General features: G+C 43.0%; 1 protein-coding gene across 1 annotated transcript; it reads left to right on the plus strand.

Moving 5' to 3' along the window:
• The first annotated feature begins 1,154 nt into the window (after window positions 1-1,154).
• Window positions 1,155-20,715, plus strand: znf106a (zinc finger protein 106a). The gene is made up of 21 exons (XM_080783701.1): window positions 1,155-1,237; window positions 2,527-2,588; window positions 4,837-5,031; window positions 6,050-7,900; window positions 8,658-9,123; window positions 9,956-10,025; window positions 10,111-10,265; window positions 10,748-10,808; window positions 11,346-11,645; window positions 11,972-12,842; window positions 13,266-13,306; window positions 13,986-14,131; window positions 14,703-14,837; window positions 15,111-15,227; window positions 15,857-16,048; window positions 16,219-16,281; window positions 16,396-16,515; window positions 18,715-18,786; window positions 19,611-19,682; window positions 20,164-20,304; window positions 20,446-20,715. The coding sequence occupies exons 1-21, from the start codon at window positions 1,184-1,186 to the stop codon at window positions 20,500-20,502; spliced, it is 5,241 nt and encodes a 1,746-aa protein (XP_080639827.1). The 5' UTR covers window positions 1,155-1,183; the 3' UTR covers window positions 20,503-20,715.
• The last annotated feature ends 1,543 nt before the right edge of the window (window positions 20,716-22,258 follow it).

A 22,258-nucleotide genomic window follows, 5' to 3' on the forward strand; every position in this document is an offset into this window, starting at 1 on the left:
GCATAATGTTGATTTTAAAATTAGTTCACTAATGTCTGATTTATACTTAGTTGCGTGCCAGTGTCGTGTACAAAAATAAACAATCTACATTCTACAAGCTTGTAGATCTGCTATTCTTGGTGTGAGAGACTGCCACTTACATAAGTATATATTAGGTGTAATTTTATGTTATTATGAAAGCCCTCAAATTGTTTCACACCATAACAACAACACAAACTGTAATGACACCTCTCCTGTGCTATGTGGTTCAGTTTGAAATAAAGTGATTGCGAAGATAAAACGCATACTTTGTTTTGCCATTATTGCTACACAGGAGAGGACTTGTCAGCTCTTTTTAATGGTCTAAGAACGTTGTATTGTTTTCTATTGGGCCACGATGCGTTGTTGTTGAATACTAGAACTGATCTGGGATATTGGACAATTTCCTCCAAAATTAGATTGCTGGTAGAGCTAATAAACTTAATGGATGCTGAGAAAATTGATCAGCATTTCGCTGGTTTCTGTGCTGGCTTTTTCCCACAAACTGTTTCTGAAAGTTGAACAAGTCCAGACATAGGCCCTAGCGCTCCAGTGACACTGTCCTCTGGCCATGATGTTGTTCCATCAGCACTTCAGCAGGCTAGAATTAGACCTGTTTGTTTGGCTACGACACCTATGTTGTGGAGCGCTGCAGTAGAGTTTGGGAAACTGACCCTCGTAAAGGTTATGCACTATATACGTAGCTACACGCCGGTATCACAGACATAAATAGCAGATCTACAAGCTCACATGCTTTTCGTTGTGAGACAACGGCATACAGCCAAGTATAATTCAGGCATTACGGTAGTCACCACTCCTCACCAATAGTGTTTGGATGTAAATGTCCTGCCTTTGCCAATGATATCTCATCTACTAAGATGATTTCTGTTTCAGTTCTACATTTGTCCGCCTTAAATTCAACTGTGTTTTTTCATAATGAGCAGAACTTTACACCATGTTTCTATGTAAGCGGTTAATGAGATACTATGACATTTTGACTCTTGATGCTACCTTTGCTGCATATTGCAGCTAGCTTGACTTTTTGATTTCACAATCGTTCATTTCAGACAAGATGAATTAACTTTTTCTCAGCATCTCTTTGTGCTCAATAATGAATTTCTTATTTTCATTGACAGTAATATCCTAACATCCACCTGCATCCAAGATGGGAAAAGACAGGAAGTGCATCCTTTGTGAAATGGTCTGCTACTCCAAGCAGGTAATTTATAAGCATGTTAATAGTTCTATTTGTATTAATCTGTCTTCTACAGCAGTTGTCTAAAACAAAACCATAGTCTCCAAGAAAGTCAAGTGTCAAGAAAGTTGGCATTTCTCTAGCTCTGGTCCATAGCCAATGCTTCTATGATTCTGGCCTGCATTGGCTATGCTACTTTCGCTTTTAAATCTCACATGGAACTCAGCCTCTCCTCTTTAGCGTATTTAAAAAATAATGTTTTTGCTACTCACCAAAACAAAGGCGGGTTGTGTCATTAGAAAGCCTACTTTCCTTAGTGGACGCACTCTGAGCCCCCCACCACACATAAACGGTACTTTTTGGCCAGAAAGGGATTTTTTTTCATCGGAGGAAAAATATTCTCTATGAGGCAGTGCTCTGGGCAATATCGCTAGAGGGCGCATTGGAGTAACTAAAAGTATTTTTTCCCCGGTGGAAACAAAATCCCTTTTTGGCCAAAAAGTACCATTTATACGTGTGGTGGGGGGCTCAGAGTACGTCCACTAAGGACAGTAGGCTTTCTAATGACACAACCCACCTTTGTTTTGGTGAGTAGCAAAAATGTTGTTTTTATTTACGCTAAAGAGGAGAGGCTGGTCTGAGTTCCATGTGAGAGTTAAAAGCGAAAGTAGCATAGCCAATGCAGGGCAGAATCATAGAAGCATTGGCTATGGACCAGAGCTAGCATTTCTCCCTAGTTACATGATAAAGTTGCGTGCGCACGAGCACACACACACGAACGTTTCCAGAAGCATATTCATGTCTTGTACAGCAGTTGACAAACAAAACCGTAGTCTCCAGTATCAAGCAAGTTGGCACTTCTCCCAGTTTACAGGATAAAGTGTGCCACACAAACATCCATGTTTCAAGAAGCATAGTGTCATATAGCAAAATGATGCATGGATTTTAAATTATTTCTTATTCTATTTCTAACATAGCAGGTACATAAAAAGTAAAATGATATGTCTATATAATATGACCAAACATTTTAGCTCAATACCCAAAAGAGGGACCCAAACTAGTGAAAATAGCAACACAACACGTTTCTTCGAACCACATTATAAGCTGGTATATCGGCTGTTTTCACTACTACTTTTACTATGTTTTTTTATTTTTATTATGTTTTCATTTTATTCATCAAATACTTTTGAAAAAGTTGGAATTGTTTTTTAATTGACGAAAAATTTATATTTCTTCAACACAAACAAATTGTTCCGCAACCCACAAATGGGTCCCGACCGAGTCTATACTGTATCTTTATCACTGTTGTGCAGGAGATGGGTGAACATATGAGGAGTATGCTGCACCACAGAGAGCTGGAAAACCTGAAAGGCCGGTGAGTTCTCTCTAATCATGAAAGGCAAATCTTTTGTCTTTAAAAAAAATCACACCTGTGTGAAGTAAGTGGTGCAACTCCGTGGGGGGGTTCCAGACCCACAGGAACGCATCCAGGGTGCCGGCCCGATTCGGGCGAGCCGCCCCGTGTCCGAAACGGTTGAGAAATGACAGAGTTACCGTGTGGGGCCCCTCTACTGTACTGTACTGTCACTGTACTATACTGGCACACCCGAAATCACCATATATACAGTTAATATGTGCGTGTGTTTGTGTGTGTGTTAGGTTACGCACAGGTGGTGAAAAACAACCATGCTGTTTTCGTGCTCAGACGCACCCAGGCAGGCAGCCACCCACACACAGTCACTTAAGGAAGTGGTTGCTCCACTTAAAAAAAAATCTGTCTGCTCCAAAAATAATTAATATGCTCAAATGAATATAATGCATACAAACCAAATAACAGGTATCAGTCAAAAATGTAATGAATCAAATCGGCCACAAATAATCAAAAGTTTGCATTTGATTCAAGATCTTGATGCAGACACACAGGCACGTGCATGCACCATCACGTGTGCTGTATGGAAGATGAGCAGCAGGGCAGCTGTCTCAACTGTGGCATATATATTTAGACACAATCTCCCCGGAACAACGGTCATGACCGACTGAAGGCAACTGGCTGTCTCATGACTCGTATAGATTAGTGAAGCATGTGAGTGAAATGTAGGTTAGAGATACACGATCTGCAACTTTCAAGTGGTTGCTAGAGTATCGGGACTTCAAATAAATATTTATTATTGTTATTATTTTACCAATATTACCAAAAGTCCATGTAGTCCAGGAGTTTTAAATGAAAAACTATATATATGTGTAGTAGCGAAGTAACTCTTCCACATTTTTTCAGAAACGTTTGAAATTGTGTTTGTTAGTTATATTAATGCTACCGTCAACATAATTAAAAGGAAATGCCTATAATCCCAAAGGAGTCAATATAAATATATGTTAATATAGTCATCACACTTTGGCTGCAGTCTAATAAGGCCTTATATGCTTATAGTTTGTCTAATTACCATCTATTCTACGTTACAAGTTGGCTTTATAGTCACTTCTACATCATATGCTAACTTACAAATGTCCTGTTAGAGTTGAGAACGAACACAACTGCAACCCAACCATATAGATCAGTGGTTTCCAACCGGTGGTCCTTGAGAGGGTTTCAGGTGGTCCCCAGCTAAATGATGGAGAGTTGGTAACAAAATGTACCTTTATTCGATTTTTAACTCTTGAGTGTAAAATTAAATTGTGTAGACTTCTTGTAAATGTGAAATAATTTTGATCAACGTTTGCCTGAATTGTGGACACAATCTTATCCAACAAAATAATAATAATGTTCCTTGATATGACAACGGTTGAAAACCATTGATATAGAATAGATGAAGGCTTTTCCAACGGCACAAGTTGTCATAGAATGGCAGAATGCCATGGCTTTAGCCAGGCAAGTCACTGCCCATCACAGAGAAACCACAGCATGGCATTCTTGGGTTCTAGGGGTTTTAAGCAGGGTAGTGGATTGTGTGCAGCTGCACAAGTCTCCAGTTACACAGGCTTCAGAGATTGGTTGACAGGATCTCTGCAACTAATGTGAGGACTGTGCTAGTAACACACACCAATATGGAGGGGGGAGGTGAGTCTTAGCTCTTGGGGGCAGAGTCTGTGATTAAATACAAACCCAGTTTTCCATACAGTCTCACAGCACAGCGGACAACATCATGAGAGCGTGCTAAGCTGAGGGTGCGCCCACCTTCCCCTTATGCACGTCCCAGCGCTGTGCTAGCTGCCGTGGCCGGTTGTGGTAGCTGGACAGATACAAACTAGATCCAGCATGGTGCCTAGGTACAGCCTGGCTGTCCCTCCTGCCATCACCCTACCACCTATACCCTGCTGAAGAAAATGGAAAGATCAGGAAGCTCCTATCTGTAATTTGTTTTTAAACAAGGAAAATTCTAAGTTAGTTTACCTCCTGATCTGTGAAGAGTAGAGAATTTTGAGTTATACATTTTTTTCAAAGGATTGTTGAGTAATCTCCTCTCCTTTAATTTGATTTTTTTTTACTTTAATGTAACGAGAAAGTAGAGCCTCTCTATTGTTCAAGGCTCTGCAGGCAAGAAGAATCGAACCAGACTTCAAAAAGTTTTTACCTGAACCATGCCCGAAGGAACCATTGAACGCCCACTGTCCCCCTCCCTCCCCAGGGACTGCGGACATGAGTGCAAAGTTTGCCGAGTGACGGTGGTGAGCCTGACCGAGTATGCCAACCACATCTCCAGCCCTGTGCACAAACAGAACGTGGAGGCTTCTGAGCGACTGAACAGCACAGATGACCATGAGGAGGAATACTTTGACAGAGAGCTGGTGGCCTTGATTGAGAAGAGAAAGGAACAGCTCAGGTACGTTACTTTCAACAAAAATGGAGCGGTGGGAGTACTGGGAGTACTAATAACATTAATGTTCTTAACATTTCAGTGTTGCACAATATTAGCAACAATATTTGTATTTGATGATAATCTAGTATTATCTGTCTGCCATAATCCACAATTGAGTATATAAGGCAGGGCTGCATTATATCAATGAAAGGTGCTCCACATCGGTAAGGTTTAGCCACAAATGTTGCTGATAGCCTACTAGACATCCCGGTCTCTAAACCATGTATAGTCACACTGTGCTCAGAGGATCTCACAGTTCTGATTTAGCTGAGCTGCCCGTGCTGCACATAGAGCAGGAGAGGCCTGGAGTCCTTGGAGTCATATGTCAGCGCTACAATCTAAAAAAAAAAGCATGACTGCACACTCTCACTTGCTCACTAAAAGCTAAGACACATTCTTCTCAAATTAACAGGTCTCTCTGCTGCCTAGAAACATAGTCTATAGAACCAAACTTTTGAGTTTAACATTGTGTCTAAATCGGTGAAATATGATGACATGGTTTCATTACTATTAGCCCGCCTTTGTGTTCCTGATCATATCCCATAAATGGCAAATCATTAGTGATCAAATTAGTGGTCAATTTCGATGTCTTATCTCAAAAGAGGGATGTCCAGCAGCAGAGTGATTCAAGAGTTGAGATCGTCACATGCGAAAGCTGGCATACAGCTGTCCTCTGCTTACACATACCAGAGCATATCCCCGACATAGACATTGTAGGTCATAGCCTGAACCAAAGTGGCAGCTCCACAGCTATGCAGCAAGTGATATGGTTGCTAGCTAGACTGTTTGGTACAAACAATAAGTGTAGTTCAGATTATGAGAATGTCATAACTTGAGTGTCATTTCAAAAATAGACAAACCACTTCCATTGGTTCCATTGACATGGCAGCAGGCGTCAAATAAAAAAGTAATGTAATGCTTTCATGAAAAGTGAAAGCATTACATGCTGAAGGTAGCTTCATGTGCTTTGTATTTTCTTTAGGCAAGAAGAGTTGGCCGCTGCTGCAGCCGCTGCAAAGCAGGAAAAAGAGGAGGCAGCACGCAAGAAGCAGCAGGAGTTTCAGCAGAGGTTGAAAGCAGTGAAGGAACGCTTTTCTCAGGGTTACACATGGCAACAGTCAAGGGGCATCGGGGGATCATTCAGTGGCCAGGGAGCGTTGAACCGGAACAACATATCTTATGGGGGCAGACCGTGGGAGGGTCCATTTTCAAGACCTTCAAACTACAGCCAACAGGGAAAGAGCGCCACGTGGCACGCCCAGGAACCCCCCAACTTCCAGAATTGGGATGTCCGACAGAGGGCACCTGGTAGGACTTGGCGCACTGACAATTCGCCTGACAATTCAAGAAGTCGACTGCCCTGGCTGAGCAATGGAGGTAGCAGTAATGGGATCTATGGCTGGAACAACATTTCTCAGTGCCCACCACAACCAACCAGGCCTTTAAGCCTACTTGGAGATGTCCCTCATTGTCCGCCCCCACCAAGTTATTTTGCTCGAGCAATGGGACAGAATCAAGACAAAGGGCAGGAAAGTGGACAGGGTGCTGTGTATCAACACATGGAAGGATCAAGTGCAGAGCGTGACCGCCACAGCAGTCTGGCTCCTAAAGCCTCTGGCAGTAACCCCAAAGTGGACAAAGCCTGTCGCTGGTCCCCCTACCCGCCAACTAAGTTTGACTGCGCCCCCCAAAAAGAAACCCACCTCAGCCCCTCAGCCTCAGAGAAGTCCCCCAAAATCCCCACAACACAGCAACAACAACAAAATGGACCTGATGTTTGCACCCACAACAGTCCTTGTGATGGTAAGAAAAAGAAAAAGAAGAGGAGTAGTAAGGGCGCAAGGCACCAAGATAAAAGTAACTGCAGTTCTCACAGTGACAGACCACAAACCTCCTCACCTGAGCCATCCAAAGAGAGGTCGGATAAACTGCCAGAGCATAGAGACAGGAAGGTGCAATCAGTTCCTGATCCTGAGCTCATCAAGTCCTCCAGTCAAGATCCTGAGCAATCCATGGTGATCCCCAGCAACAGTGGCCACAGCCCTAGGTTCTCACCCACTGGAGTATGTGTGCGAGAATCGGTGCGAGAACAGCAGCTATTGGAAATCTTGAAAAAGTCTAAGGAGGCAGTGTCAGACAAGAAGGGCTCTGTTAAGCTTTCCAAGGAGAGCAGGCTGGGATTTGTCGTGCAGGAAAAGCAAAGCAGAGGTTCAGACAGCCAGGTCGGAGCCAACAAAGAAAATAACTGTAGACAGGAGCAATCCAAAGCACCTTCTTCTACCATGGTCAGGTCTTCTTTTCGTAAAGAGGGGGAAACAAATCTGCCATTTAACTGCCAGTCTCTGCAGTCAGTGCAGGTCAGTACATCCACCATGGACACTTCAGAGCCTGTGGTCTCAACCAGGGAAGAAGACCGAGACAGTAAGAGGTTGGAGTGTGGGCCAGAGGAGAGAACAAACTCTGTTGCCACAGATGAAGCCATGCAGACTGCAGAGATCAGCCATGGGTCAGAGAGTGATGCCTCCAGAAGCAGTGAAGCAACACATTCCACCTCAGGATCCACTGCTGCACTCGGTCTGTCCAAAGTTAGTCTTCCTCCTGTCTTGAAACATGACCTGAATAAACACATAGTCTCCAAGAACAAACCCAACCTGAACATCGCCAGGCGGGTCCGAAACGTGGACGAGTCTCGGAGGGGCGAGGTGGAGAAGGAGTCAGGACTCAAGCCAACCGTGCGGCAGCTCATCAGCTCATTTGGATCGCGCAACGTGAACTGGGAGCACGTGTACCAGGAAGTCAGGAAGAAGCAAGAGCAAGGCAAAGGCATGCCAAGGTGAGACATTGTACATCGATTTACACCTGTAAATGGCCAGCAGGATTAAAGTAGCAATTCAGGGTATATGTAAATGAGTCCGTTTGATGAGGGTGCACAGAAAAAGGACATACCAAAAATCTCCATCGTTGCCAAAGATTTATTTCTTCAAAGGTTTCCAAAAATTAAGGTTCAAGATAATTTCGCAGGAAAATATTTTTCACAAAAATAAAATATAACTTCCAAATAAAATGAAAATAACAAACTTAAATTCAAGCATCCAGTGTGGTGGACATTACCAGTCCCAACACTGTCCTAGGGCAGAGCTTCCCGCATTGTGCCCCTTCCTCCCCATGTCTCACCATGGACTGACTACATCAACTCAAACCCAGGCCTCTGACTATTGGCCCATGCCATCTGTCTAGAGACAGGTTTCCCCAAAGCATTCACTTACAAATCTAGTGAACATGTAACACAGAAAACATTTCCCAACCTTTACAGTATACTTGTCAATCCTAAAGTAATTAACAAACCAGGTTTTAAACAACCCGTCTCGTTGTAATCATACTAAATAGTATGTATTACCAGACCCATGCACCCCTGCAACATGGTGCAACCCAATTGAATCCTCCACCTATAAAAGGAGCAGTGGATTCAGTAGTGACTCTTTTGTGTGGCTCAAGAGGAAAAGTGAGAAAACATTCTGTCTTTATCACAGTATACCATATAATTACTTTAATGTAACATCACATTCAAAGTAATGTGTCCCCGTGTGTAGGTTTGGCATAGAGATGGTGTCCTGCGACCAGGAGGATCACAGCCAGGAGGAGGAAGACATAGCCCTGCTCCAGGGGTTCCAGTGGGAGTCGCTAGCCGACTCGGACACCTCTTCCCTCCCGGTCGCTTCCGCCCGCAAACGCTGCCTATCCGAGAGCAGCATCGCTCCCAACTGCTCACAGTTTCCCTCAAAGACTTTGGGGGAGACGGCATCACCTAGAGATGCCCTCCAGTGGCCTAACAGACATGGCTCGGAGGGACCCCCCTCTCTACACAAAGACAGTCTGCAGCAAGATGAGGTGCAGCTGTTTGGCCAGTGTGAGGCCAGACCATTGAAACAGCCAGAAGGGTCACTGAAAGGGACACTGAAGGCTCTCCAGGGGTCAGTCACACTGATTGGGGACAGCAGCTCCGGTCCTGAGCTGTATGACGCTCAGGGGGCTGGAAAGAAACGCAGAGCAGCCGGGGTAAGTGGTGGAAGTGAGGAGTCTTATTTTCTTTGAGATGGGAAGAGTTCAAAGTGATTTAAAGGCGCAGTGAAATGAAAAATAAGTTTTTCACACTTTTAGACCATATCCGTGGTCATCATATGGGCATACCTAACAATGGATGCCAAAAAAATGGGAAAATTCTCATTTCTGTGTGTTTTTATATCAAAGGTCCATAAAAACGATTGTATTATTTATTTATTAAAACGAAAACGTGCTGCGTGATGACGTGTAGAGGTACACATCGATAAAAGCCAATAAAAATGAAGCTCACATGTTTAATTCCCCATGTCTGCGCATCCATGCAACACAGCTGCTTCTGATTACAGATTACTCCGTTTTTATTTCCATTCAAGATAACATTCAGACAGTGTATTACTCGGTTTCAACTTAATCATCACGCTAAAATATGTTTCTGAAAACATTATAGGGTAGAAATAAGCCACATAACAGTAAACTGGTTGTGCTGGGCGACCGTCTGATTTATAAACAAACAACACCACGCTGTTGCGCATAGCATTAGCCACCGTCCCTAGCTACCGTCCCATCGCCTGAAGGGATGCGACACTCTGATTGGTTCAGAAACTTCAGACCGGTGTTTCATGTGGAAACACCATTTTCAAGTTGTTCACCATTTCCGTTTCACTGCGCCTTTAACAGTGTCATGAATTGATACTGATTTGACTGTCTGTCTGTCTGATTTATTTTATTTGGTATTTTATTAAGTCCTCATGAGTTTTACAAGCCACCCTGGCCTGCAGTGTACACCATGAGCAACAACATGTCTCACACATTTCTCATTCATTTTTAGGATATTCCAAACCCAGAGATTCCTAGTTTGGAAAGAACCAATAAAAGGAGGAAAATCAAGTCCAAGAAAGGTAAGCATCTAAAACAAGGTGTTAAAGATTATTTTAATAACTGTACTCCATCCCTGAGCGTGTGTCTGTGTTGTCTGCGTGGCAGAGCGTCTCCAGGTGGACCAGCTGCTGGCCGTGTCTCTGAGGGAGGAGGAGCTGAGCGGTTCCCTGCAGGCGCTGGACAACAGTCTGATCCACGCCAGAGCTGCCCTGCAGGCTGCTTACATTGAAGTCCAGCGCCTCATGGTGGTCAAACAGCAGGTAGCACCTCAGACACCAGACCTGAAGTATCTGTCCTTCCTCTGTTACAATTGTTCTATTGTTGTTTGACCATATTTTGGGAACGTAATTATATATAAAAAAGCAAACAGCAGATCAACAAGCTCACAGCATATTGTGACACAATGTGAGCTTGTAGATTTGATATTTACACAATTTGTCCTACAATTAAGTATATAAATTGGTTTTGTATCTCTCAATATGCTTGTTTGCCCATCTTCTTATGTAGCACACTCTGTATCCAGTGTCTCTTTATTGCATACATTTATTAACATCATCATTAATGTGCATGTCATGCTACAGTATATGCATGTAATTACGGGGAAAAAAGGGCCAGATTACAGTGGGGGGGAACTGTGATACGTATAGTTCTACTTCTCTTATAGTCAGAAAACAATGTATTTAGTTTCCAACTTTCCTGGTATTCGATGGTCATGAGAATTTCATTGTTTCCGTTTTCTCAGATGAACGGCGAGATGACCACCCTGAGAAACAAGCGTATCGAGCTGCTCAAAGGGATGCAAGGTAAGAAGCGCTGATCTCCCCCTGACATGAAACACATTGGGTGACCACTGTAATGACCACCAGTGCAGTGCCTACAGCTACATTTATGCTCCGTTGCGTGATGGTGTTCTCGCCAAGAACAGCTGAGAATAGCAGACCTACAAGCTCACATACTGTATGTCAGTGTCCCAAACTTTTTCATGTCAAGGACCCCCAAATTGACACTAATTAGCCTGCGGACCCCCCATTTGAAAAGATATGCCAGGGACCCCCATAAGAGCAGGGAATCTCAACCCGTTTAATTTCAAGGACTCACAGTTTGACATGGCTACGGAACCCCATTTAATGGCATTTCTATCTCTGGGACTCCAGTTTATATTGTAAAATCTTAATTTAACTTGAGAGTTACAGACCCATAAGGTTCCAAACTATCATTTAGCTGGGGACCCCCTGGAACTCCCTCAAGGACCCCTGGGGGTCCCTGGACCCCACTTTGGGAACCACTGCTGTATATCTCCCAAGAGTTAACCAGTTTTATCTTGTCATCTTCTTCTCCAGGTGATATTGGAGCTACAGCAGCTCCTGTCAAAGTCAAGGAAGAGAAGATGGATGCAGTTCCCTTCGAGTCCCAGCAGTCCTCACTGCCCCCTTCTGTCCCAGACGCTGCTGTCCCCAGCCAGGCCTCTCAGCCCCCACACTGTGCCTCCGCTCCCCTCATCTCACCTGTAGTCATAAAGCAGGAGCCTCTCTCCCCAGTTCATGTCAGCTCAGAGCCAGACCCCATGGAGATTCCAGCCCCCTGTGCTCACAGCACCACCCCTGAACTACCTGTGCCTCTTGCTGCAGATTCTCAGCCAGGTAGCACTAGTCCTAGAGTTTTCTCATAGCTTTTATGTTGCATCAGTGTTTTGATTTAATCCTAGTTCCCCACAGGGCTGGCCCCGATTATCTGAATATAAACTACACAAAACTAGCATTGTATTTCTTTAAAAATCTCATAGTTTAGTTTAATGTTAGAATGTGACATCCAGTGCTGACAAATGTTTGACATAATGTGCATGGCACTTACTCTGTCTTTGCATTTTCGAACTCACTTGAGATATTAGAGCATCTGCTAAATGCTCAAATTGTAAATTGTAATAATGGACCAAGTAAGTGTATTCCGTTTTTCTCTTCACCTGTAGACCCAGCAAATAACTACCAGGTATCTCCTGAAAAAGGACTGGAGGTTTACAAAACTACCAGGGAGCCCACGCCAGAGAGCTTCAGAGCCCCTGCAGAAGCCAAAGAGAGTTCCCCGTGCACGGTTCAGGTGATGGAGAGATCTATTCAGGCTACCAGAGACACTCTTAGCCCATCGTCCGACTGCAAACCCCCCTTAGATGCCTTGCTGTCCAGTCGAAGGAGCTCCGATGATGCGAGTGTTGTTGCTGGTGCCACTGTCTCACTGTCCTGTGAGACAGTGTCCTCTGTCCCTGCTGCCCTCATGGTGCCTCTCTCGCCATCTGAGCTCAGGACAAGCAAGCGTGTGAGGAAGCTGAAGAAGAGAAGGGTGTTGAAGAAGGCCCAGGGGACAGACCAGCCTGAAAGCAGTGACACAGAGGTTGAAGCGATGACCATGAAGCCGAGGCGCATCCGCACACGCAGGAGACCCAGTTGTGGCTCTCACGTTAGCACCTCCACTCCGCCAGTCGCGAACGAGGATGGTGACAGGGAGATGGAAGCAAATGAGGAGGTTTTGGCGGTGGTAGAAGTTCTGTCTGACTCTCTGTCCCCAGCCACCAAACCTGAGCAGGTGGACACAGACTCTACCCTGGACATGGTGGAGCTTACCCAGGCGACTGCTGTTGACGTGGTGACTATTGACTCATCTGAGGCAGAGGCAGGCATGGAGGCCATCTCTGCCAGCCAGGAGGCCCAGATGGACAGCAAAGTCCAGACGCCAGTAGCAGGTCCGCCCCCAGCCTCGAGACCCACACAGAACCTGGCCTGCAACGAGGTCACCTCCACCAGTGAGATGGATGTATCCACTGCTGTCAAGCCTCATCATGATGGGTAAGATTGATTATGTACCGTATTTAAAAATGGTATCTTTAAAGTTTGAAACGCAGACACTATACCATAACCATAGCCGTCTGAAACCTTTTCACCAGGACAATTATGATTGTCTTTGTTGTTTGGTGCTCATTCTGCATATGAAGAACAGATTGGTTCATGCCATAAGTCAATGTTTGCATTTCCCTATCACCCAAGCCAGGTTTCTACATGTGCACAATGGATATATATGGATATATATTTCAGATCCTGTGTATTGGCGTGTGTGTGTGTGTGTGTGTGTGTGTCTGTGTGTGTCTGTGTGTGCTATAAAAAATATTGAGTGTCATAACGGAGAGCATCAAACTTTTATTTATACTTCTAAGCTTCTAATTGATCACTTTGTTTACTCCACTCACTCTTGTATGTCTGTTTTCCCCATAGTGACATCCAGATGCTGCCAAAGATGCCCAAGGCATCATCAGGTAACACACAGGATGATTTCCCCACAGGAGTTATTTTAGAGATTGCAAAAAATACAGTCCATGATATGTATAGACATAGCACTGGTATGCTTGGTGTTTTACACTGTACATAAATAGCTCATTTAAAAAAAAAACCCGCTGATATAAGAAACGTTAGAGCTGATATAGAAACGTTATATACAGAACTATAATTTAATCCAAGAATCTTAATTCCTTATTGTGTATTAAAACGTAAAGGCTCTACAAAGACCACAGCCATGCTGTGACTCTTCCTGTGTAGCCCAACATAAATCTTCTCTCACAAGACTCACATCTCACATTCTCCGGGGACAGAATTAGCACTCCACGCACTCTTTGAACAGATTGAAATAGTCTTCTTCACAGATCCCAAATTACTTCTTATGGGCAAGATATTCATAGAACTGATAGATGACTTACACTGAGTGTGCTCAGAGACGTGATTAATGGAGGTTTCTGAGAGGAGGTACTGTATATAACCTGAAGTCAATTGAATGCTATACAAACATCTATCCTTGTCATGTATATATATGGAGTTTTTTCTTATTTTTCTCGGTTGTAAAAAGTGATGTGAGGTATTTAAATCCTGTGCGCGCGTGCGTGTGTGTGTGTGTATGTATGTGTGTGTGTGTGTGTGTGTGTGTGTGTGTGCGTGCGTCAGATTTGTCGTCTGATGCTGGGGACGACTATAGGCCTACTGAGGGGAGCTTTGAGGGCCACCAGGAGGCAGTGAACGCCATGCAGGTCCATGATGGACTGTTGTACACCTGCTCTGGAGACCGCACAGTCAAGGCCTTCGACCTGGTGGTGAGTATGGATCACATGAAGCATGGTTACAGAAGCAGGGTAATTAATGGAAAGTTGCCAGTTTATTTGCACATATTGGTTTGGGTTTGCCTAGAAGCAGACTGTGCTAACTGAATGTGTGTGTCAATGTCAAGTAGAGATGAGCTGTGAAACAAAGATAAAACAAAAGTAAAAATAAACACTGATGCTGGTCTTTTGTCACGTTTTCAAAATTTACGTTGAATTGTTTTGAATGGCTATTTGTATAGATTTTTTTCCTATTTGTTTTTAAAGAAGTGTTTTGGCAATTTTATGCATTAGTTCATTTAGGTCAGTATAGATTAGATGGACAAAAAAGCAAGGCCAGAGAGAGGAGAGACATGCAAGATAAGACTGGTCTTATTAATGCTGCTCCTCGTGAAGCATGTGGAATGTGCACTAACTGGCCGAGCCACCAGGCACCTCGGTAAAGAATAGAATTACGTTTTCCAAAACCTTGAATTTTTTATTTTTTAAAATCAACAAACCAAGATTTTGGTCCCATGTCATCTCAGAGCAGCATCAGTCTCCTTAACTTCTCAATGTCTTCCAGAGCCATAAATGTGTGGCTGTGTTTGAGGGCCACAGCACCAAGGTCAACAGTCTGTTGGTGTCAGCAGGACCAACCCTGCCACAGCGCCTGTACTCTGGCTCCAGTGACCAGACCATCCGCTGCTACAGCCTCAAGGTGACAACAGCGAATGCATGGATAGATAATTGGTCATCACAGAAGATTAAACTATTTCGTACTTGGTTACCATTATGCATCAATTGCCATAGGGGCAAATGAGTCTTTGAATGATGTTACAGGTATATACTGTAGAGTAACCTGATTAATGAGTGCAGATGTATGCTTCTCGTATGAATCAACCTTTGAGTTGCTGTTGCTGACACAATTTCCAGCTTAAAAATGCAGTTTGCAACTGCCATTATTTAACATCATTATTTATTTCCGATACAGACAATGGAGTGTGTGCAGCAGTTCTCTCTATCAGACCGGGTCCTCTGTCTCCACAGTCGCTGGAAGATTCTGTATGCTGGCCTGGCAAATGGCACCGTGGTCACCTTCAATCTCAGGGTGACACACTTATACCATACTGTGAAACTGTAGAATACATAGTTTTGTATTTAGGTAACGATAAAACATAGCAAGTAGAGATAAAATAATTATACAAATCCCAAAAGACTTGACCAGGTAAAATATCTTCATACCATGCCGTAAAAATATAATGTAAAGAAAACGTTATTCAGATGGAATCAGATGTCAAGGACAAAAATAAATAAAGTAAATTAATAACAATAAACAAATCACGCAACCAAATTAATAAATAGGTTAAATTTATTGTATTTTAATACAATAATAATGTTTTCAAATTTATGTATTGCTTTTAAATGTGGACACCAGGAAGACTAGCTATGCTTTAGTGCACAGCTATTTGGAATAAAAGTTTTTTTTGTTGTGGCTTTCGCCTTTTTTATGGAGGGACAGTAGGCTGACAGGAAATGGGGAGAGAGATGGGGGGCTGACATGCAGTAAAGGCCGTTGGGATCGGGAGTCGAACCCGCGGCACACTGCCAGACTGGATTACCAGCCAAGGTGCCTGGACCGCTGAGCCACGGCCCAGGCCAGAAATGTACTTGATTAACAGCAAATGTTATCTCTACTCATAACTAAACCAATGTGTTTTTTCCCCCTGGTCTGATCAGACCAACAAGCAGCAGGATGAGTTTGATTGCCACGGGCCGCGGGCGGTGAGCTGCCTGGCCACGGCTCAGGAGGGGGCTCGGAAGGTCCTGTTGGTGGGCTCCTATGACAGCTCCATCAGCGTCAGGGACGCCAAGAATGGTCTACTGCTACGCACCCTGGAGGGACACACCAAGACTGTGCTCTGCATGAAGGTGAGGATTGTTGTGAAACTTGTATTAGATGTAGAAGTTCATGTTGACTATTCATTTTATTCATTCTAACCAGTGGAAGGGGGGACCCTGGGAAGTACTGAAAACACTTTGACATGATTATTCAATGTTATCTGAAGTTTTTACTCCCTTGTACTCTCTTCCACACTCAGGTGGTGAATGATCTGGTGTTTAGTGGTTCCAGCGATCAGTCCGTTCATGCACACAACATCCATGTGAGACAACAATCCCTTTTCACACATTATGACACATTGTATAAAAATATAACATTTCTTGAAATTAAAATGGTGGCTAAAATGTTCATTCTATATTTATTTCTTCAACTGCAGACTGGTGAGCTGGTGCGGATCTACAAAGGCCACAGCCATGCAGTGACTGTGGTGGCCGTACTGGGGAAGGTGATGGTGACGGCATGTCTGGACAAACTGGTCCGCATCTATGAGCTACAGGTCAGTCTTCTTTAAGGGTGCACTTACAACATGAAACTAAAACAAAATACATACATATTACATACATGGATGCACCTGGGACGTATCCTCAGTGATGTATCCCAAGGTCATCAGGGTTTCGGGTCTCCCAACATCATACCCCTCACTCAGGTGACCCAGCCGGGGTGATCAAGTCCCGACTTACGTCCCAGTAGCTACCCTTGATCAGTCCCATTAGGGAAAAACCAGGGCCACACAATCCGTTCCTCCCATAGACTGTAAAAAATATGGACAAAGCGTTCCCCGGGTCTAACATGAACGTAAAATGAAGCCTGTTAGTCCTTGAATTGTAAGTCGCCATCTTTCTAGATCCGTTTGGGCCCAGCTGAGCCATTGGCTGGCCCAGACAACGAGGCTGGACTTCCCCCCATCTTCTTCGTTGGTTTTTATTTTGACTCGAGTGGGTGGGGGATCCCGTTCATAGACTGTAACGGTAGCCACGCCCCTCAGAACATACGCGACTTTATGGTAATTTTTTTAATAAATGGGAACATAATTTTCCAAAAAGAATATGACATTAGAAATGAGACTTTAAACTAGTAACTGGAGCAGAAAGTATTCATGACCATGTTTATTAACACATTGAGTACGCCAACGTGCATCAAAATAAAGGCCGCTATAGTGCCAGAGTAGTCTGATCGCTTTTACTCTGAAAGCCATGAACCGGAAATACTTTCTTAAAAAAATTGACTTGACAAAGTGAGCTCATAATCCCCGATCATCTTAATATATTTATATAAACTCCAAAAAGCGTTCATATTTTGCGGGAGAGACGGATGAGGAGCAGAAATGCAGCGCCAGCATATCGATCCATTCATCACCACGGAGAGCGCCCTGGATGAGGAGATACGAGTCATTCTTTCCGCCGCGCTAACATGGGAGTCAATGACAAGCTAATATTTGCACAGAGCGTTAGCATACGGCAAGCGAAAAGCGAAATGCCAAAAAAAAAAAAAGGAATAATTCTGAATATTATTATCTCGCCCCGCGTCGTTTGGACGTCGCTAGGACGTCCACAGACGTCTAAGGTATTACTCGTTTCTGATCCTTATGACGTTTCCAGACGTGTTTTGTACAGAATGTGTTAAGGTAATACAGTCTAGGTGAAGTTGGGCCCAAATACATGGACTTCTATGGGCCCAATGACAGCGCCACAACAGGCCATTATATGAACTTTCAGGAAATCCCGATTTCCTTGTGGCTTCACAAAATATCTGTCTGACTGCCCCCCTGGTTCCTCCTGAACTACTCTGCCGGGACTGGGAGGTACCATTCTGGCGCGTGGAAGGACTAGGCTCTGTGGGTTGACTCCTGTCCGGGCCCCTCCTACGTCTCACCAGTTCCACTCCTGCTCTCATCAGGTCAGGCCCTGTGCGTTGCACCAGGCACTTTATTCAGGAATGGTGGATTCTCGAGCCGCAACGGTTCCGCAGGCTCCACCTTGCCCTTGGTGGTGCCGCAGGCTCCGCTTGAGGCTTGAATGGCCCTCCTAAAGGCCTCACCGTGGGTTTGTTGGGCTTATATCAACAATAATAACAAATTGTGACAGCATCAGGGATTTAGAAATTGATTTATGGCCAGTCATGCAAACTTTTGCTCATTTTGAATCTAAATCCCTTTGTTCTGATGTGACTGAGGAGTTAACACTATACAACATTTGTATAATGTTTTTCTTTAGCAAATTACGTTTTCAGATCTGGGATTGTATTTGTCTCATTTTTGGATAAACCTTCACTATAGATGAATATATATATATATATATATATATATATATATATATATATATATATATATATATATATATATATAACCTTTCCTTGTGTTGCTACCTTGTCGCGGTAGGAAGGCTTGTGTGTCTCCGTGACTCTGAGGGCTATACCGGAGGGGGTTCATACCCCCGGCAGGTTCAACCAAGCCGGGCAGGTCTCAGGGGAGAGGCCAGACGAAAAGCAGCACCTGGTCCTCCAGGTTGGGGGTTGGGCGTGGGGCTAACAACCTCACCCCGTCAAAAGAACGTTGTTACAGAAACAAACAAAAATAGATGAATATAACCATAATTCTAATCATGAGATCGGTTTAAATAGTACATGGATGTGCTTTATACAAAATAAGATTTGTAATTTGTATTACTCATGATTATATTGATTCATTTGTTTACAGTCCCATGACCGACTGCAGGTCTATGGTGGACACAAGGACATGGTGATGTGCATGGCCATACACAAGAGCATGGTAAGACTGACCTTTCCACTATACCTGTTTCAGAAGATATTGTTAAAACTAGTAGAAAATTAAATTAATGGCATCTATCTATCTATAGGCTTATTATAGCTTTTAAAATGCACAATATAACGGTGTGCGTGTGTTAGTATTTTAATATTACATCATTGTCCATCTGGAACAAATTAGTCGCCTATACACGTTGGCTGGAGTCCTTAATGTGAAAAACAACAACACGGTGGACAGCTACAAGCAGCTATAGTGAGAGAAACTTAAAACTATATAAAAAAGAAGGGAGGAATACAAGTTTGGCGTGAAACGTTCTTTAAAAGTTTGTTTAAACTGACTGCATTATAGAATCCCATGTGCTTCCCTGTGCTGCGTTTGGTGACGTTGCAGTTAATATAAATAGGATAATACCAGTAAGACGCGCAAACGCGGGAAGCGAACGCAGCTCGTACATATTTGGGGTTTTTTAAGATTTCTTTTTAAGTTAAGTTATTTTTAAGTTAAGTTTTTAACTTAGCCATAACCATATAAGGAGTCCCCAAAGCAGCTATACGTCCAAATATGGAGTGTCAATCACAAACAAATCACTCAGCTCCATATATGGGCACAAAGGTGGGACACACACACACACAGACACACACACACACAGACAGACATGATCTGCTAGGTCTCATAGTAAGTGCTCAATAATTAATGCGTTGATGGTCTATGCTAGACACATATTTAAGGTGTCCCAATAGAATGTGAATTGCGTAGTAACTTAGTTCATAGAGCCATGGTTACATGAGTAAAATGTACTCTTCACTGGTGTGTCCTTGTGTCTTCAGATCTACACAGGCTGTTATGATGGCAGTGTGCAGGCTGTCAGGCTGAACCTGATGCAGAACTACCGCTGTTGGGTAAGAGAAGAGACTGGAATGAAGGAACTGAGAGATGGGAGTGGGGTGCACAACAAATTATTGTGCATAATCACATGTTTCAATTTTAGCACACACGTTTGAAAGTCATGGAATTCGTCAAGAGTAAAATGTGGTTATTGTTGAAAAAATAAATCCCATTGTTCTGATGTAAAGAGATAATCTAGCGTGGCAAAAAACACCCTGCCTGTATTTATCATTGTTGTTTAATAGTGACATCAACATTTAGCAGAGAAACACCCAGATGACATCGCATTTAATGTTATTGATACCGTCACATCAGAACAATGGGCATTAGGTTGAAATCGGCAAAGGTTCCGTAATAGAAGTTACCGGTAATTAAATTACATTTCTTCCCCACATAAAAGCTTATACTGTATTTTATTGGCGTCGATGGTCAAGGCACATACTACAAATAACTTAGTAGTTTCCAGTTTGTGTTTATTGTTTATTGTATTGACAGTGGCATGGCTGTTCGCTGATCTTTGGTGTGAGAGAACATCTGCAGCAGCATCTGGTCAATGATCACTCCAATGCCAGCCTCCTCAAATGTCGCTGGAAAAGTTGTGATGAGTTTTTTGGCGGACGCAATTGTTCCAAGCAGGTATGAAATGTTGAAATGTGGCTCTTTAAATATGATCTCATCTCCACCAATCTGTACTTTGTGTTGTATCAATTTATTTTTTTAAAGAAAATAAAAAAGATAACAATTATCTTGCTTTGACCTGATCCTTCTGACCTGCAGGGAACTCCCATGCACATGCAGAAACATGCTGACGAGGAGGTTGAACTGGAGCCGTGAGTGTTAGGCTGTCATCTAATCATGTTCACCCCCTACTTTCTACCTCCCATATTGGGGGGGATATCTTACTGGGACCCACTCAACTTGACAGCGTTAATGCTGATGCTGTTGAGTGTTTTTGTTCTGTTTGTCGATTCCAGTACCTGCTCTGTTGGAATCCAACCGTGATATCACTACTACTGTTAATAAAGCAAAGGTTGTGTGCTGACTTTTTCTTACTTTGGCAATCACATCTTTTGCTCTATTTCTCTCTCTGTTCATGTACACCACTAGTAGTTCCTTTCTAATCACTGACCAAATAAGACAAAGGAAACACAGAACTGTTTTTCTTAAGTGGAAGAAACTTGGGCAGTTGCCGGTAAGGTAACTGAAGGATTGCATCGCTTTTCTTTTTTCAAAACTGCCTGCAAGTACTGACTACTGTACATTAAGCCTCTGTTTTACAGGCTGGCTGGCTACTATATGGCATGGGTCAAGGGATGTTTTTTTGTTAAGTGTGAGTTCAGTTGTGACGTGGCACAACAACTTTTCTTTGAGCAACTTTTCTTTGGTTTTCTTTTTCATTTGCCATTGAATCACTCAAGGTTCAGATAAATTCAGATTAAAATATAGTACTGGTCTTAAAAGGGAGTGAAACAATTTGAGATTTTATTGCAGTTTTTGGGCCATATTTCAGTGCAATGCCATATGGTGTGACATTTTTAATAGTTGGCCGTTTTTAAGGAGTTAAATTATGTGGAAATGGTTTTCTTTTGAGTGGTAACTTTTATTTTCCTTCCCAGAACCCTTTGCGAACATTCTTTTTTGTTAGCAATGTAAGGTTGACATTTACTATTTATTTTTGTGTTGCTCATCGATAATGGCGTTGAAGGGCTTTGGTGCAGTGTGGTGTGACTTGGTCTTACATTTCCTTTTGAGGATTTGTGTTTGCTGTGAAGGAGCGCTGAGAAATGGTGTTTGTGGATCCATGTGTTCGTAGTCAACATAAGAGGGATTTAAGTTCTATATTTTTCATGAATGAGTGTACTAGTCTGTATGACATAATATTGATGCCTGGGATTCCTCTAAAGAACTCGGTTGTTTTTATGTTTCATACACTGAGCATCAAGTAGAATGCATGAGAGCTTGGGTGTTGTTTTTTTACCATTGTTTGGTTTTTGAAGAAGAGGCATTTGCGTGGAGGTGAAGAGATGTGTAGAGAGGAGGTGTTTGAGGGTAGAGCTTGAAGAACAGAATTAGGGTTCATCTCCCATGCCATACCTCACCCAGATTTAAGGCGATATTTTAACAGAGCCAGATTTTTGTTTTTAATTTTAAAGTAAAAGTTTGCTCTATGCTCCTCTGTCCTCCTTTGTGCGATGGCAGCAGCAGCAGCTGTTGGTTGTGTACAATCACGTTTGGGGTTTGTCTTCTGCCCAGTTAACCCGGCAGTCCTCACAAATCACCATCTTCAGAGTTTTTCCGGTAACAGGCCTTATCTGGCCCCTGTTATTTCAAACATAAGGAAAAGCATGCAGTGTACCTCTTACCTGGCATTCCCAAGTTTCTTCAGTTTTTTTCCTTTTTAGTTACTACCAGACATTGTGAACTAATAAACAGATATTTTATAAGGAAACAAGTGATAACATAATAAAAAAGTTTTCTGCAACATCGTTTTGAGTTTCTTTCAGTTTTAGTCAACAAGATGTGTGTACTGTATCATGCATTTGTGTCAGATAATTTGTTTAATGTCAAAGCCATTGTTAAAGCAGACAAA

The sequence above is a fragment of the Protomyctophum bolini genome, assembly GCF_963924005.1.
Source record: "Protomyctophum bolini genome assembly, chromosome: 15".
NCBI lineage: Eukaryota > Metazoa > Chordata > Actinopteri > Myctophiformes > Myctophidae > Protomyctophum > Protomyctophum bolini.